Genomic DNA, 17,465 nt, shown 5'->3' with positions numbered 1-17,465 from the left:
TAATCTAGTCTACAATAGATATAATTACACACTAGCTAGAGACACCTGCAGAATAAATTAACTCCTTTATGGGAAAATGCTGTTTCTTGTGCCAAGATCATGTAAACAGACTTGCTGCAGGGCATCTCCTCTGAGGTTTAGGCAAAATACTCTTCCCTCTTAGTCCACAGGGATGCAGTAGTCTCTGCAACTCTTGTACCCTCTCTCTTTGGGGGAAACAGCTAGTGGATACAGTAGCTTGGATCTAGAGCTCTCTCTAAAGCTACCACTCCTCACCCTTATATGCAGCAATGTGGAAGCTGAGGGTCTATGTCATAAAGGTGTGCAGTAGGAGTGTATCAGTCTCTCTGAATCCAGGGCCCTTCCCATCCACACAAGAGGAGGCAGGATTTGCCCCTTTGTGTAGTGTAGATTTAGGATTCTATATCCAGGATAGTATCACTTGAAGAGAGAGCCTATTGTTTAGTTATTCATTTGGATATTTACAGCTCTGCCATAAACAAGCACATATCCAATGCTCTGGGTGCCCTGGACTAGTCTTTTAAAAAATCCAATGTATTAATCAAATGACACACCTGTTACCCCGGATCAAACAAACTCCCAGGAACATAAATAGAACAAAATGAATTGACCTCCCCACACAGCCCCACCAGTGTCCCATATCATCATTATTGCTAGGCCCATCTTCTTATGGGCCAGGAAGTTAAGATCGATGTTGCAACTCTCCGTGAAGGTGAACAAACTCGGGCAGTTTCGGACCATAAGGAGAATCGAGTTGAAAAGGCTTGGTGACCTACTAGAGAATACCCTGCCTGTTGACCCCTCTCTCTCTCTCTCTGATACCAATGAGGCTCCAGCCCAGTGTCTCTGATGGTCACAGGGAGAGAGAGTCTCACGGATAAATGGGTCTCGGGACTGATAGAGCTTTTATAGTTCAAAACCAACATCTTAAAAAAATCAACCTGGTAAAGCAGACCTTAGGCCTTTGGCACTGTTCATTTGCACACACAAAATTGGTTCTCGGTACATTACCTTGTTCCTTCTTTATATTTAAATGAATTTAGTGCCAGACTGATAGCGCTGGAGACTGAAGCTGTCTGTTCACAGAACAGGTACAGTGCCGGCAACAGCACAAGTTTCAACACGCTGACCCTCCAGTGTGCCTCAGCCTCTAAAACTCAGAGGAGAGTTCAGACTTCAGGACCATCCTGGTGTTGGCTACTCCACTATGACTGCCAGGAGGTTCCCAATTATTGTCAAGGGTTATGTTGTTGGGGTTTTTTTTGTGAATTTGACACCAAGGAACTGAACCAACACATTGAGTCTTTCAGATGATATATTAAAAATGGAGGTCCTATCTGCACTGTTGGTCCATTAAAGATCCACTGAACTTTTCATAAAAACAGTGGTTGGTTCCAATGGCCTTTGCCAAAATTTGTCTTCTTCCACTTCTCTGCATTGTACTATACTGCTTTCCAGTTCTCCACCTGGCTGCAGCTCTCCGTCACCCCAGGGGCTTCAGTTGTATCTGTATAGTGGTTGTATGTTCACAGTTTTATGTTCAAATAGGCCACAGAAATGCCATTAGCTAGTATGCAATGATTTTCAGTCACTACCAAACAGGGCTAGATTTGAACAAGTGACCTAGACGTAGAAGGTTCTGCATTGAAACCCTGAGCTATCCAATCTCAAAACATGAATTTTCCTTCAGTTTTCCAGGTTAACCAAAAACCAACTCATCCACATGGCCACATCTTTCATTTGAGTTTTTTGCTTTGAGTGACAGCTGCACGAAACCAGCTGTAATTTTTCCATTTTTATTTTTGTGGGGGAGGGAAAAGAGAAGCTGAACTTTTCTCTAAAAGTAAAAAAAAAGTCATGCTAAAGTAAAGTTATATTACACCCTGAAAATATGGGTTTGTAGCAGGGAAGCTAATGTATCCTTAACTCCAGTGGTGTGGATGAGCCATTATGGTAAATTAGCAAGAAAAGAAACCACCTCCACTCTAAAGACCTCTTTATTACCAGATTATATTTAGACAGGTGTGTGTCATCTTTGGGTATATGCATAAGCAGAGTCATTTAAGCAGAAATCTCAAGAAAACAAATTTATAATGCTGCTGGAGAATAAAAGCCCTGTAGGGATCCCATTTTTATGTAGATGGTATATTGCATTTTATTTGTGAAAGTGACTGCTGGGAGTAAAGCACAGATCTTCAAAAGGAGAGAGGTTGATGCTAATGTGAATCCCACTCTGCATTTTTATATGTATATGGAGGGTGGGAGGAAATGAAAAATATACAGTTGCATATTGATCTCCTTAGCTCCAGGGGTTGAGATTGTCCCTCAGTGTTGGAGTTTAAAGGTAATGTCTTTATACTTATGGGGTTCATATACCTGTAAAACTTACAATCTTGCTCCATGATCTATCACTGCTGAATAGATTGATTTGCCATACTTTATAGCTCTGTGCCTGCTATTCTTTCTCTTTCTCAATTTATGTAAATCCATTCAGAACACTTTTATTTTTACTTCTCTGTGGGGTTGGGTTCCTCCAGATGAACTCATAGTACATCTGTGTGCTGAGCTAGGGAGGAACACAGGACCCTTTTCATTCCTGGAACACACTGAAATTCATTACGGATTATTAGATTTTCAGCTGGATTGAGTTGGAATTAGAATTTTTCATGACTCGGAGGCCTTTGAATCCAGGTCACAACTTTCAAAGAATTCCCAGCAGCTTTCCCTTGTGGGCACATGGATAAGAGCCAAGGGACCCAAGATCAAGCCCTCTGTGTGCTTGGATCCTTTTCTCATTTCTACTTGGTTGGCTGCTTAATTGCATGGTATGCAGATTCTACCCATTAGAGCAGTTTCTCCCTTCCTTCCCAGAATCGGTCTTCATCAAAAACTGATGGTTTATCAATTAAATATAGTAACGTGAAGGTCTAAGAATTATTAAATAGCTTCTCATAGCAGGAGTGACTAACCCATTCCTTTGACAGAAACTCAGTTGTAAAAAAATATATATATAAAAGAGATATCCCAGGAAATATTGGATTGAATCAGTCTAATTTACAAGCCCTTTCTCTTCCAGTCTATTATTCACTACACTAACATCACTTGAGCAAATCAATAAGCGCTTTCATCAGACTGCCCCTACTCCAACACAGAGCAGCAGTCAGTACCGCTATCGATTTCTATGTGGGGATGAAAAGTGTGGAGCCTTCCCCATCCCTTGTAATTACAGTATTTTACACCCAAATCTGTAGTTTCTGCTTACCGCTAACCGTGGCGTTTCTGGTGCAACTGCACTGTCACGTTTATTCAGACTAATGGTCTTGCTAGTGTACACACACAGTCCTATTCAGTAGCTAGTATTTTTCCCTTAACGTGAAAGAATGAATCAGTATTTAACTAGCATGCCTGCAGAGAGACAGGAGGCAGATTGAAAAAGAAAAGTAACTGCAGTGAAAATTTAGGACAACTGTTACTACTGTAAGCCTCCAAATATACTGTATCTCCTAGCTGGAGTCTTTACAATAATTTTATAATTTATTGTAATGGCATTAATAAGCCCTCAGCAACATCATATACTGTGTGTGTAATAAAAACTGGCACCACCCACAGTAGTTAAATTATTTACCACCACATTGGCAACATTTCCTATTTGAAGCATAGAGAGTAGGTTAAATATCACAATGCTTTGAGATCCTTGCCTGCAAGGCTCTGTTGACATTCAAAATATTCCGTGTTATTCATTGTTTTAATAATAGTAATGTCAGTTTCAGAGGAGTATATTATTTGTCATCTTTATGTATTAGAAGGTTAACACGTCACATTTGTCCACGTTATCCTGCCAGGCATCTATTACGTAAGTTGCTTCTTGATAAGGAAGAAAGGTTAAGCTAGTATTAATGTCTGCTGTGCTTTCTGTTGCAGCAGTTTCTTGCTGGAACATACATATTCCGCACACGTGCTGCTTGTTCAATGTAATACCCCAGAATCTTCTGACGAAATAAGCATTTGTTTCCCTTTTTGGTTTGTTTTAAAAGGAGGGGTACTGTGAAGAATTGTAGCCCAGAGTAACCTGATGAGAACCTAGAGAACTTCTGAGCAGTTCAGTGTGTGAAGAGTAAGGGAATGTTTTTCAGAATCAAGGAGGGAAGCAAAGTTGTCTCAAGGGAGCTCACAACAGAAGCTAGTGTGTGTGTGTGTGTGTGTGTAAAAGAATGAAAGGAAATCCTTTATTAAAAGCATGTGGGGCGAGAAACAACTTTTAATATGTTCAGTCTCTCCGCATGCTAATATATCCACCTTGCCAGGCTTGCTGAGCTCTTTCAGGAAGAGTTGCTTTAATTTACAGGATCCTCTCATCCTTTTCTTCCAATCCATTCCTGGGGGGAGGATTTCTATTTGTTATTTGTTTATTAGCAGGTTAAACAAACAGAATTGTAGATCTGGATGAATTTTATATCAATGGGTGAGTTTTTCAAAGCACTCTGAGTTTGGACACATCTTCTTACTATTGTTTGTATTACATTAATGCAAAAAGGTCCCAATTCAGAATATGGTTCCTCTGTGCTAGGCTCTGTACAAACACCTAGTGAGAAACAATCCCTGCCTCGAACAGCTTATGATCTCAATAGACAAAAGGCAAAAGGGGAAACAGAGACATGAAGTGACTTGCCCAAGGTCCCACAGCAGGCCAATGGCAGAGCTGGGGATAGGACCCAGGACTCCTGATTCCCAATTCTGTGCCTCATCTACTAGAGCACTATACCTCTCCATTAATTTTAAGAGAAGATATTCTTTCTAAAGCCTTTGGACTGCATTGAAAACGTCAATTAATATTCAGCATAGAAGCATGCGTATATGAAAGAAATCCCAAACACTGTTCCTATATATTTTTAATAATTGTAAATTTCGTATCTCTTCTCTTCTTTTCTCCTTTATTCTTCCCTCACACCCCCTGCCTAATAATGATGATATCTAATAATAAAAGATCCTCTCCACTTAGATGAAGAGAAAGACAAGTAAACTGATAATAGATGTCTTGTTGATGCAGACCCAGGTAGAGAAACAGCATAACTAGGGCCCTACCAAGTTCACAGTCCATTTTGGTCAATTTCATGGTCGTAGGATTTTAAAAATCATAAATGTCATGATTTCAGTGATTTTAATCTGAAATTTCATGGTGTTGAATTGTAGGGGTCCTGACACAAAAAGGAGTTGTGGGAGGAGGTCGCAGGGTTACGGTTCTACTATCCTTCCTTCTGTGCTGCTGCTGGCGGCGACGCTGCCTTCAGAGCTGGGCAGCTTGAGAGCAGCAGCTGTTGGCCAGGATCCCAGCTCTGAAGGCAGAGCCTCCGCCAGCAGCAGGGCAGAAGGAAGGATGGGATGGTATGGTATTGCCACCCTTACTTCTGCATTGCTGCCTGCAGAGCTGGGCCCTCAGTCAGCAGCCCCCACTCTCCAGCTGCCCAGCTCTGAAGGCAGCACAGAAAAAAGGGTGGCAATACCACAGTCCCCCTAACTCCCTTTTGGGTCAGGACCCCCAATCTGAGAAATGCTGGTCTCTCCCCCATGAAATCTGTATAGTATAGGGTAAAAGCACACAAAAGACCAGATTTCACAGGAGAAGACCAGATTTCATGGTCCATGACACGTTTTTCATGGCTGTGAATTTGGTAGAGCCCTAATAACAACATAATGATAATACATAGTGCTTAGTTCAACCATAGATTTCAGAGCCCCTTACAGAGATGGGTAAGTATCACTATTCCCACTTCATTTGGCTTAGCAAGGCACAGAAAGGTTACATGACTTGCCAGGGTCAAACAGCAAGTCAGTGTCAGAGTCATTCCAGTCTCTTGATTCCCAGCCCCATGCTCAACCCAAAGATTAAACCACAGCAGCAAGACCGAAGGGACATAACTCAGTGAACTCTTGTACTGGAGGAAGCAGTTTGTAGTTGAGTAATTTAAGAAGTCTCAAATAAACATAATGTTCAGCCACTAATTCTGAAGTCATCGGAGTCTTGGAGTCTTGGAGTAGGAAGTAAGAAAACTAGAATAAAAGAATTATTCTGAATTTATAGAGCTGTTTAGTCGGGTGCATGTTGCCAAACAGCTGCCTGAATATCCTCCTCCTGTGCCAGGAAGAGCCTCTTCTCCAGCAGGACGAGCATCTCATTCTCCTCTTTCAAATCCCTCTTCAAATTTCATTTCTTTTGCCGAGCCATCTGCCACTCATCTCTGCTTGGACACTCCCCTTCACCACTTTAGCTCCTGACCACACTACAGTGGCAAAGCAAAGCAAACTCCAAGAATTGTCAGTTTCATATGAAAACTCAAATGATTGCAATCCTAGGCACGTGTGTCTGTGCTCTGCAAACCCAATTTAAAGTGTCTAGGCCTTTGGGATTTTGAGATATGACCCCCAAAATATGTAATAAGAATTTGCCAAAAGGGCAAACCACTTATCTATTAATCTCCTAAATGTCAGAATTGCCTCGGCTAATTCACAGCAAATTTTAGCAAAAAGTTATTCTTCCCTTCCACCCACTTCCCCACACCTACATGTGATGTGTGTACTTAAAAGGAGACAGGACCTTTCTAAGGATTTTAATGAAGGGTCAGAAATCTAATTTATAATGAAAACACAGTTGCAGCCTTAACTATGGAGTATCATAATCTTCCCTTCACCACCAAGGGGAGAGACACTCACAGTTAAAGCCAGAGTCAACAAATAAGTAAGTAGTAGGAGAGATTCATGAAACCTCAAACCCCATGCTGTTGGCTCACCCCAAAACTTGTCAATAATTAGACCTTCAGAAGAAGATGAACTATCTCTCGGATGTCTGATGTCACATCTGACCTTTGACATCATTAGTGCAGACATAAAAGGCTTTCTATATAACAGCAAGTGTCTTAATAATAGAAAGAGCCTGGACATATTTCTTATGGTTGGCTTTTAGGAACTCTAGAGACATTTTTTCACCACAAAAAGAATATGATGCCCTTGTAGAGATCACATCATCCGTTTATGTGCTATTGCTGCTGGGAAGCAGCAGGGAAGGGAAAAGTTTATGAACTGCTATTGTAAGAGAAGCTGCAGATTATTCTTACTATAGGTATTATTTATTCCATAGGAAACCTATGTTAGGAGAGCATTAAGAGAGCACTCAAAGTCAGACTATATTATTACTTTTAAAGATGCCCTCATACCCTTAACTCTGCCCTCTTGTGCATGTGCAGAGCCAGATGTTTATCTCCACTAATGTCTCTATGGTCACTCTAGTGTTACAGAGGAGATTGAGACAAGCCCTAAAGGGGGAAGCTGAGGAGTCTCATAATGTGGGAGAATCTCTGTGCTGGTATACAACACTCCCTCCTGTTTTCTCCCTACCCTGACGAAGGGGAAATGATGGGTGTGTGCTGGACTGCAAAGGAGCATAGCTGGATTATGCTAGCTCTAACTGGCATAATGGTCAGAGGGCCTAATAGAGCCATTGCAGCCAGATTGCCCCCCAGGATCAAGAGGACAAAAATCCACCTTTGTCCACCATCCCTCTGAAGTGTACTGAGCAGAGTCCTGGCACACCCAAGAAAGTGGCCCACAGTCTTTTATTACTTGGTCTCGTACCATTTTTCAAATACAGCTTAACATCATACCATTTTTTGAACAACCTTAGATGCAGGTATGCCGTGGCCCCTCTTCTTCCCCGCCTCAGTGCATGAGGGAAGGAGTACACTTTGCAGACAGTTGCAAGGTGCCACACTGGCTGTATGACCCTGCACTGGCTGTACTGCATAAAGCCTCAAGGGGACCCTGCTAGGACAGTGCAGCTTTGCATTGCAGGATCTCTAGCTGCAGAAATGTGACCCTGAGAGTTTATTGCTCCTGTATTTTATTTCTTAATACAGGATGTGTTTTAGTGTCAAACATTAATGTATGTGCAACCTTAACCATGGCTTTCCAGCCGATTTATAGCAGGGACACCAATCCCTTTTCTAATGCATTCATTCAGTATCCTTTCTACTAAAGCAAACAGATAAAGGCCACAAAGAAAAACGGAGAAAACAAAGCAACAGTTTGTTTCTGTGTAGGTATATTTCAGCTCTCATCACGCCTTTGATTTCATAGAGAAAGGTTACAGCTTGATGTAGTAGTGTTTAAGTTTCTAAGAATTCTTTTTAATAGCTTATTTTAATTTGTATATATAATTGCAGATTAATTACTGATTTTAGGAGAATATTTTACTTTTCTGCTTTACCATAACAGAAAATAATATACAAAATCTGAAAAAGGAAAGAAAATAGCCACATCTTCCGTGAGTATGTTGCTTGCATGACCACGCAATTCAGAGTCCCCCTTTTAGAGGAAGACTGAGATCATGGGCCAACCCTCCCTTGGTAGAAGAGTCGCTGGCATTACGCCAGCAGAGAATTGTGTTGGCTGGATACACTTGGGTTATACATGCAACACTTAAAGGAAGGAAATTTCAAGTGTTCACGCTGCTGCGTCAGTATTAATTCAACCACTTTGCACATTTAATTGTATCCATTAATAACCAACAGTACTATATTACCACTTATATTTAACCAGGAAAGTAGACCTGCATTCAGACCACGCGTGCATGCACGTGTGCAGTGTGGTTGAGTTAACGCTGTCGGGGCACCTTCAGCTTTTGCAGGCTCCTAGTCTTTGAACACTAGACTTGGTCTGTCACCTCATGTTTGCATTAACGAACAAACTCGCCACAGTCAATGAAGGTTTAGATTGGCATATGGGGCAGAAACGGCATTAGTGGTCTGGGTTCAATCCTACGGTAGTGGGATTGCGATTACTGCAGGGCTGTGTTTATAGTGTTTTGACAGCTCTTCCCGTTGGAATTTTAAAAAAAATGTTTATGGAAGCATTCCTATGGGTTTAAGATTTTACAAAATATAAATTGGCGCTGATAATTTTGGTTGACAATGTCACTTTAAAGGAAGGAAGGAAGGTACTACTGTTGAGCTTGCTGAGCTTGGAAGTAGCAGGGTATCCTTAACTGAAACATCTTTAAAATAAGGGTAAATATGTGTCACTCCAACAGCAACAACGCCACACACCAAAAACCCCAAGGGCCTGATTCAGATGCCACTGAAGTCAAAGAAAAGAAAACACTGATTCTGAATCTGAATTTCCTCCAACTTTTCAAAGGAATTTTCTGGGCTGAGACCAAGTGCAGAAAATGTCAGCCCCTCAAAAATTGAGACACACTGGAAAAGGAGATTTGAATGAAAGCTGAAAGCAACCTTTATAGTGGGCAATTGCCTACTATACTATATGCATTCCTATGAGAAACCACATAATACATGCTTTACTGAGTAGTATTCAAGGATTGGAACCAATTTTCATATGTGGGTGCCTTAAGAGAATATCAAATCCTGCCCTTAGACACCGAAATTGGAAGTTATGTACCTACAGATGTACAGTACCCTGCTACTTCCAAGCTCAGCAAGCTCAACAGTAGTATCTTCCTTCCTTCCTTTAAAGTGACATTGTCAACCAAAATTATCAGCGCCAATTTATATTTTGTAAAATCTTAAACCCATAGGAATGCTTCCATAAACATTTTTTTTTAAATTCCAATGGGAAGAGCTGTCAAAACACTATAAACACAGCCCTGCAGTAATCGCAATCCCACTACCGTAGGATTGAACCCAGACCACTAATGGCGTTTCTGCCCCATATGCCAATCTAAACCTTCATTGACTGTGGCGAGTTTGTTCGTTAATGCAAACATGAGGTGACAGACCACGTCTAGTTATGTACATAACTTACTTTCACCTGCAGAGGTGAAAGTAAGTCGGTATGCCCCGGTACAACGTACCAGCAAGAGCCGGTGCACCGTACTGGGGCAGCCTGGCTTCCCCAGGGGGCAATTTAAATTGCCTTCAGAGCCCTGCTGCTGGAGCCCTGGGGTAGCGGCTGTAGGGATTTGACAGCTATTAATAGAGCCTGGGGCTCCCCTGCTTCTACCGCCCGGGCCCTTTAAATAGCCACTGGAGCCCCACCACTTCCAGTGGCTATTTAAAGGGCCAGGGCGGTAGAAGAGGGGAGCCCTGGGCCCTTTAAATAGCCCCCGGAGCCCCGGGCTGCTGCTGCTACCCTGGTGCGGGGGGCACTTACCTTACAGAGTGGGCTGGGGCTGGCTCTGACCCCCTCAACCCCGCCCCTTCTGCCCTAGGCCCCGCCCCTTCTGGGGGCCAGAGCTGGCCCCAGAGTACCGGTAAGTCACTCGACTTACTTTCACCCCTGCCTACATGCCCATTTTGTATTACTTAAGTGCTGATTTGAGTGACCATATTTGGACTTCAGTTGTTGTGTTTAAGTACCTTGGTTTGAAAATGTGTCCATCACACCTTCATGATTCAGAATGCATTGACCTATCAGTAATGACATATTACTCCTCCATTTACAATTCTGCATTACTGTGTCAAAGCAGAGAAAGAAAGAGCAGGGATTAAATGCTCACATTTCTCTTCTCCACCCTTGATGAGATTAAAGGGCAGTAACTCTGGAGTCCAGAAAAGGAAATACTGTTACATCAACTTATAAATCCATCTGTTGAGTTCACTGCCACATGAGGGCATTGGAGACAGACAGTGTGGCTGGATTTTTAAATGGACGGCATAACTTTATGACCACTGGTTACATTTGAAGCCTTGTGTGTAAGGTAAAGTACAGAGCATCTGCAGTTTAAAGATGGCTCATGACAGATTCAGATAGAGTGCATTAAAGTGAACAGATAGATCTTGGATACTTGATTTATTCAAGTTTGTGCTATACAAATTAAAAGTGCCGATCATAAGCTCTGGGTGACCACGAGAACTCTTAAAATACGTCTCATAAAAAAAGGGACCCTAGCAATTACCTGCAGACAGAATTATCCTGGCAGCAGCATAAATATAACAAATATTTAATAAGACCCATTAACAAAATCACCAAGGAGTGCTCCCCCAACCACTCCCCAGCCTCACCCAACTCCCTGCGGCGAAGGGAGAAAAGATGGGCCTTGCAATGTTCCCTGGAGGTTAAAAATTCTGTTGTGGACCAAAGAGTGAAGAAAGTTCCAAAGGCGCTCCCAGCAGTCTTACTTGTTTTATACCATGGGGAGAGAGGCCGTCTCCTAGATAGGAAATGTCTCAAGTAGTTTTCGGGTGGCATAGATAAAAATCTACAGCTCAGAATCAATCCCTGAACCAATAGACAGCTAGTGCAGTTCATACAGCATACGTTAGGGCAGGGGGCCCTCTTTTTGTTTTGTGTTTGTACAGAGACTGGCACAGTGGGGTCCTGAGCCATGACGGGGGCTCCCAGGTGGTACTGCAATGCAAATAAATAATAATAATAATTAATTAATATTTAATAATAGAGCAAAAGTTAATATGCTTGCAAAGAGATATCTATTTAGCAAGTGGGCTGCTGAGTTTTGCACCAGCTGTAGTTTCCAAATGGTCTTAAACTATAGCTCCATGTAGACTGCAGTAGTCTAATCTTGAGGTGACAAAGGATGTAACATGATGTAGTAGTATATAAGTCCACATCCCAGTAATGATTAGTGTAGACCAAAAATTCAGAGATGCTAGGTTGGCTACTATGGACATCTCTGGAAATTTTGAAAAAGGACGAGTGTCATAACTTTTTGCATAATTAGCTTTCAGACTGATGAATGTTTCCATTCCCCAAATAACCCATCTCTTAATAATAATAATAATTAATTAATAATTAATTTAAAAAAAGCCAAAGTATCTTTTGCATGGAGTGGACTTTTCTTCTCCTCTGCAGTTAAATTATTTTAGGGGACTTTTTGCCACATGAAGAGAAATTCTCTCTCTGCTTATTAATTCTACTACCTTCCCACAAAGTCAGGCTGCCAGGGTACCACACGTCCAGAAATTTTGTCAACTTAGTTACACCTTGGTGTCATTTACCTATTACTTTGGCATGAATCTGCTTCCTGGAGGTCAGAGCAGGAGAAAGTGAGTCGGGATACTTGGGTTCTGTTTCTGACTTTTGGAGCATATCTACATTACCAATTGCACTGATTTAATTAAATCAGTTTCTAAATCTATTTAGTTAAATCTGTGCAACCCCTTACATCGGTTTCAGAATGACTGATACTGAAATTTAATTAGTCTCAGTGGATATAAGGCAGTCAAAGGTCTTTCTACGCACAAAAGTTAACTAGACCAGTACGACCCCCTAGTGGATTATATCAGTATGAAGGATGTTTATATCAGTATTGCTATTCCTGTAGGGGAAAGGAAATAAATTATTATGGTATAAGGCACCTTTATAACTGTTTCAGGTTTTAAAAAAAAAAAAAAAGCTCACCCCTCATCACTTCCACTAAAATAGATCTACTGGTACAAAAACTGTGCGTAGAGCAGGCTGCAAACTCAAGGGAGTTGCACCAATTTAATTAAATCAATTTAGAAATGAATTTAGTTGCATTAGTGCAATTTCAGTGTGTAGACATGGCCTCTGACTTACTCACCGTGTGTGAGTTTGGGCTAGTCAATTAATCTCTCTGTGTTACTATTTTCTGTATGTAAAATGGGAATAATAAATACCTCACTTTGCAAAGCATCTGAGATCTTCAGATGGAAGGCCCTATGTAAGTGTAAAGTACAATTATTCATATTTTTATTCTTCCAGCAGTAACGCACACAAGAAGTAAACAACAAAGCACCAAGAGAACCTTTGGAAATGTTACATTTTATAACAAGCCATGTGAAGAGGCTTAAGTTACTTTCCTCAAAGCAAGTTACTAACTGTGAAACCAGCTGTTCAATGCATGAGTCAGCAGCACCAGCAGGAGAGTCAAAGCCTGTTAACAGCACCTTTCTTAGTTCCCCTCATTTACAATTTTCATAGTACCAGTAGAAGTCCCTTAGGTACTTGGCAATCAGCACTACTGATACAACCGGTGGGGGGGTGGGAGGGGAATATCATTTTGCATGGCACTCTCTCTGAAGATGGGAGGGAAGCCATTTTTCATTATCACAGGTACTAATCTCAGCGGGTTTGCCTCATTATCAGAAGAGAATGTCCTTGCTCGTTGTCTGAGAGTGGGATCAGATGGGCCAACATGAAAACCAACAGTCTAAAGAGATACCCATGTTGTCGTTCTAGGAGGGTGGCAATAATCTGATATCCCCCACTGCCACCGTCATCAGAGTGTATCCTCGAGCCTTCTGCTTGTCTCTGCCATTTGAATTCTCTCCCTCTGTTAAAAGTGAAAGGAAAAGCTCTTTTTTTTTAAAGCTGTTTAAAAGTGCAGTTTTACTTTGAATTGTGACTCTGTAAAAATGGCACGGGAGGGCTCCATGCTTATTATCTCTCAACGATTTCCAAACCAGTTATGCTCAATTGTTCTGCAAAATTCAACCTGGACTCTGAAAGTCAAGCCTGGAATAAACGTCATAAACAAGAATGAAAATTCTGCAGGCCTAAATTATGCCTTCACTGGCACCTGTGCAAGCCAATGTGGGTTTGCACAGGTGCAGCTGATTGGAATGTAGTAACCAGTTCAGTCGCTGATGCACAGGAGGGAATAGAATCCAGCTGCTTTGTCTTCGCTGTATTGGCTTTGAAAGGCTAGCAGGCCTAGCAAGTAGTAAAGCTTTATTTTTCCATTTAAATAAATAGATAGGACTTTCAATACTCCCATAAAGCAGATCTTCTGGATAAGAGGATGCCAGTATTATGTAGCTGCCTTTTCATAAAAGTTCTACTGTTTTAAATTAATCAGTAGCAGAGTGTATATAGAGTTAGAAGTTGCAAATAAATATTTTTAACAAATAGAAATCTATGGTGTAGTCACATCAGGATAAATTTGACCCAGAATATTTAAAATCATCTCTGTGTTGACTTACCCACGAAGACCTGAATTCAGGTTGCTGTGTTTCCCCAACCACAGATGATGCTATCAGGAACACCTAGAATAGTGCAAGTTCTGCAGCTATTTGATCTCTTTGCGTGGTAGTTACTATATCTCATCAACCATAGTAAGGGTAACACAGGACCCTGAACTCAAAACTTGCCAGGTTAAAACAAAACGAAAAACAGCTTCTCAGTTCCCCTTTAATGTGACATCATTTTTTTGGCTTTCAGGGAATTTTCCTGTTATAGCTCCATCTATTGGCTGGATTCCAGAAGGCATCTTTGTCTGCAGCAGGGAGGACATCTAAGACCGAATTCTTCTCTCACTGAGTTTAATAAATCCCGAGCAATTCCACTGATGTTACACCAGCGTCATTGAGAGCAAATTCGGTTCTGTATCACCTCCCCACAATAGACCAAGATATCTTCAGGTTTCCACCAAATCCCTGAAATTTGCATATTGCATGGTGACACTGGTGCAGCTTCAAACACGAGCATGAACTGATGGTTTCCCAACCATGGACTGACTAACTGTGCTCTCACTGCCCCAGACTTTCAGCAGTTGCTTACCTGACTTCTCTCCTTAAGAAGAGCTCTTTGGAAGCTCAAAAGTTTGTCTCTCTCACCAACAGAAGTTGGTTCGATACAAGATATTAACTCACCCACCTTGTCTCTCTTCTCTCCTTGCATCCTTTTCATGTCCTAAACTCCAGTGTTCTGAGTTCACTAGTACGGGAGAGAAACAATTATTACTAAAGATCAAGTATGCATGTTAAAAATGCAAACAGGCAAACCTGCCTCAAGGAATCATACAAATGAGTGAGGAATGTAATATTTATAAAAGTAAGCACAAGCCAGGAATCATTGCTGGGAAGTAAAGCATAATGCTGTCCCATGGCGCTGCAGCAAAGCGCCTCTGTCATAAAGAATACCTCTGCTTGCCTCTAGTGTTTCAGTTAATTACATCGTTATGTGACAGGTAGTTAGCTTTCATAAACACTGGGTATTTTTATAGTATGGCTTTAAAAGTGCCCCAGCCTGAGCACAGGAAAGGGAGTCAGGCCCTCCGGAGTTCTCATTTCAGCTCTGACAATGATTCCCTCTGTTGCCTGGGGCATGTCATTTACCTCTCCAGACATGATTGACTTCCATGGGAGCAGTCTTGGACCCTCTGACGCATTTTCTGCACTGGTAAAAAGGGAATAAAATAAATGCCTACTTCATCGGGTTATGACGCAAACCAGCTAGAGCAACTGGAAGAGAAAAAGTGCTACTATATTATTGTAGGAGCTGGAAAGGGAATAAAAGAAAGAAAGAGATACTGTTACTGTTGATCTGTTTTGGAATAAAACTGAATTATGTTACGATTTTATCAATATTACACTATGCCTTCAAAGATTTAAAATAAATAACTCTCTGACCCCAGGTCCTCTATTGATTTTATAATGATTTCAAATCGAACACGTTCAGTTTCCAGTTCAATTTGCTTGCACCCTGTGGAATTCCTATTGGATTCCTATTAGAGACAGGATAAAATAATTCCAAGGAAATCCAGAAAGAGGGTTTTCTGTATGGGCTTTGCTCAGCAAATGGGTATTTAACCTCTGACCAATGACGACAAGTCTCCTTTAGCTCTATTAGACCAACAGCAAGCCACTATAATTAAATAAAAAAACTGTTTAGAGCCTGACTGAAAATGTCCTGGGAATTAAACCATATGGCAGGGGTAGGGAAAAAAGACTTTCCATATGCTAATGATGCTTGATGTCTGAAATAAATTAGATCCATTAGAGTTTATGCTCAATAAAAGAAAGACTTTAAGCACTCCAAAGTTAGTGACTCGAGACCGATTTTGGCTCTGAAATTCAATCTGCCTACTTATTAATTCTTAGTGAGGCTCTGGAGCAGACAGGAGATGCAAAATCATAATTCTGTGCTGAATCAGAATTGTAAAGTACCATGGATTTCTTTTCCTTCCTTCCTTTTTTTTTTTTTAATTAAACCATTTTTCATGCTTTCCTTTTTTTGGTTCCCTTCATTAATTTAATTTTGTTCCCATTTTTGTTTAATTTCTTTCTTTTTAAGGTTTCATTTATCCTATTTCAACTGAACAGAGAACCCAGAATGAATATGGATTTTCTTGTAAGTTTAATGTTTGATTTTATGTTTCTGGTTACTGATGCAATGCTGTTATTTGGTTCAAGATTTACTTGTAGCCCCGATACATGTGCATCGGGAAAGAGGGGCCTAATGTACAGCGTGAGTTGCATCCTGCTTGCTTACGGGAAGGGAAGGAGTGGCAGTGTTATAATTGCCAATAGACTCACGTGAGAGAAATAAAGTCGGTGAGTTCATATCTTTTATTGGACCAACTTCTGTGGGTGGAAGAGACAAGCTTTCCAGCTACACAGAACTCTTCTTCAGACTTCAAGTCTATTTAGCTTGAAAGCTTGTCTCTTCCACCAACAGACAATGGTCCAATAGAAGATATTACCTCACCCACCTTGTCTCTCTCATATCCTAGGACTGACACGACTACAACAACATTGCAATCAGCTCGTGTGGCATGATGACTGTCGTCATTAATAGATGGATAAAGGAAAGGGGATTAGCTGGTGCTTGAAAGCCAGAAATGAAAGGGAAAAGCCTATTCATATCTAAGGAGGAGTAGGAAACTGTCAAATATGAAATTATTGTAAATGCTTGGTTAAAAAGAGAGAGAGAATATGGAGGAGATATAGCATCTTCAGGCTGGAACTCAGAATTCTGCTTCCTGAGAACCTGTTGATGGACAAAAGTGGGTTGCATTTTGAACAATGGAGATTTTAAGAATACATAATAGCTAAGAGCAGATAGTTTAATGAGTCCCTTTCAACATCTGCCATATCTCACCTGCAAGGGAGACTGGCTTACACCTTGGGAAAGCAGAGAACAAAAAAATTCTTTCACATGCTCTAAATTAAACCAAAATGGTGCACAAGAAAGATTTGATCTGTTTGCAGTTTCTTCGCTCTGTATGCTTCCTCTAACAGTGGAATATTTCGCGACACACACAATACATCAATTTTTGATCATGTATTCAGGCCTTTTGGAAACATATCTGGTAGAAAGTGGTGCATAGGTGTTACCCTGGGATTAGCTCCAAAGTTATGGTAGAAACAGATAGCAAAAATCTCATGGGCAGGCCTTGTTCCCAAAGGAGACCTACAGTGAATTTGGCTGCCTTTTGTAAATTACGGTATTTCTTGTTGAATTTTGCTTTCAGTAAATGGTGCTTGCTTCAGCATTTGTCCAAGCATTTGTCTCATTCCACTAATGAGATCTCAGCATTTGTTTTGCTCTGTTTTTGCAGGATTTTTGTCTCAAATGGGGTGTAGGGGGAGGTAGGACATGCTCTGGAAAGAAACTAATGACTTGGAATATTACACTTAGAAAAATATTCTAACTCAGTACACACACATTATCAGGACATGTCAGGCGTGTCCACAAAAAGTGGCCTTTTATTTTTAAAGTAAGACATGAAGTAA

The 17,465-nt window shown here is 41.0% G+C and overlaps 1 protein-coding gene across 5 annotated transcripts in view; it reads left to right on the top strand.

Moving 5' to 3' along the window:
- The window catches only part of UNC5C (unc-5 netrin receptor C), a 345,359-nt gene that overhangs the window by 278,378 nt on the left and 49,516 nt on the right, over positions 1 to 17,465 (top strand). For 3 of the 5 annotated variants that reach the window (XM_037896936.2, XM_043545436.1, XM_043545435.1), the window contains one exon: positions 16,024 to 16,080. The exons of the other annotated variants lie outside the window; for them this stretch is intronic. In XM_037896936.2, coding sequence (XP_037752864.1) covers positions 16,024 to 16,080 — 57 coding nt within the window. The remainder of the gene's footprint in view (positions 1 to 16,023; positions 16,081 to 17,465) is intronic. 5 annotated transcript variants of the gene reach the window in all.

Source organism: Chelonia mydas, chromosome 4 (genome assembly GCF_015237465.2).
Source record: "Chelonia mydas isolate rCheMyd1 chromosome 4, rCheMyd1.pri.v2, whole genome shotgun sequence".
Taxonomy (NCBI): Eukaryota; Metazoa; Chordata; order Testudines; family Cheloniidae; genus Chelonia; species Chelonia mydas.
This window is presented reverse-complemented; position numbering and strand designations above follow the sequence as displayed.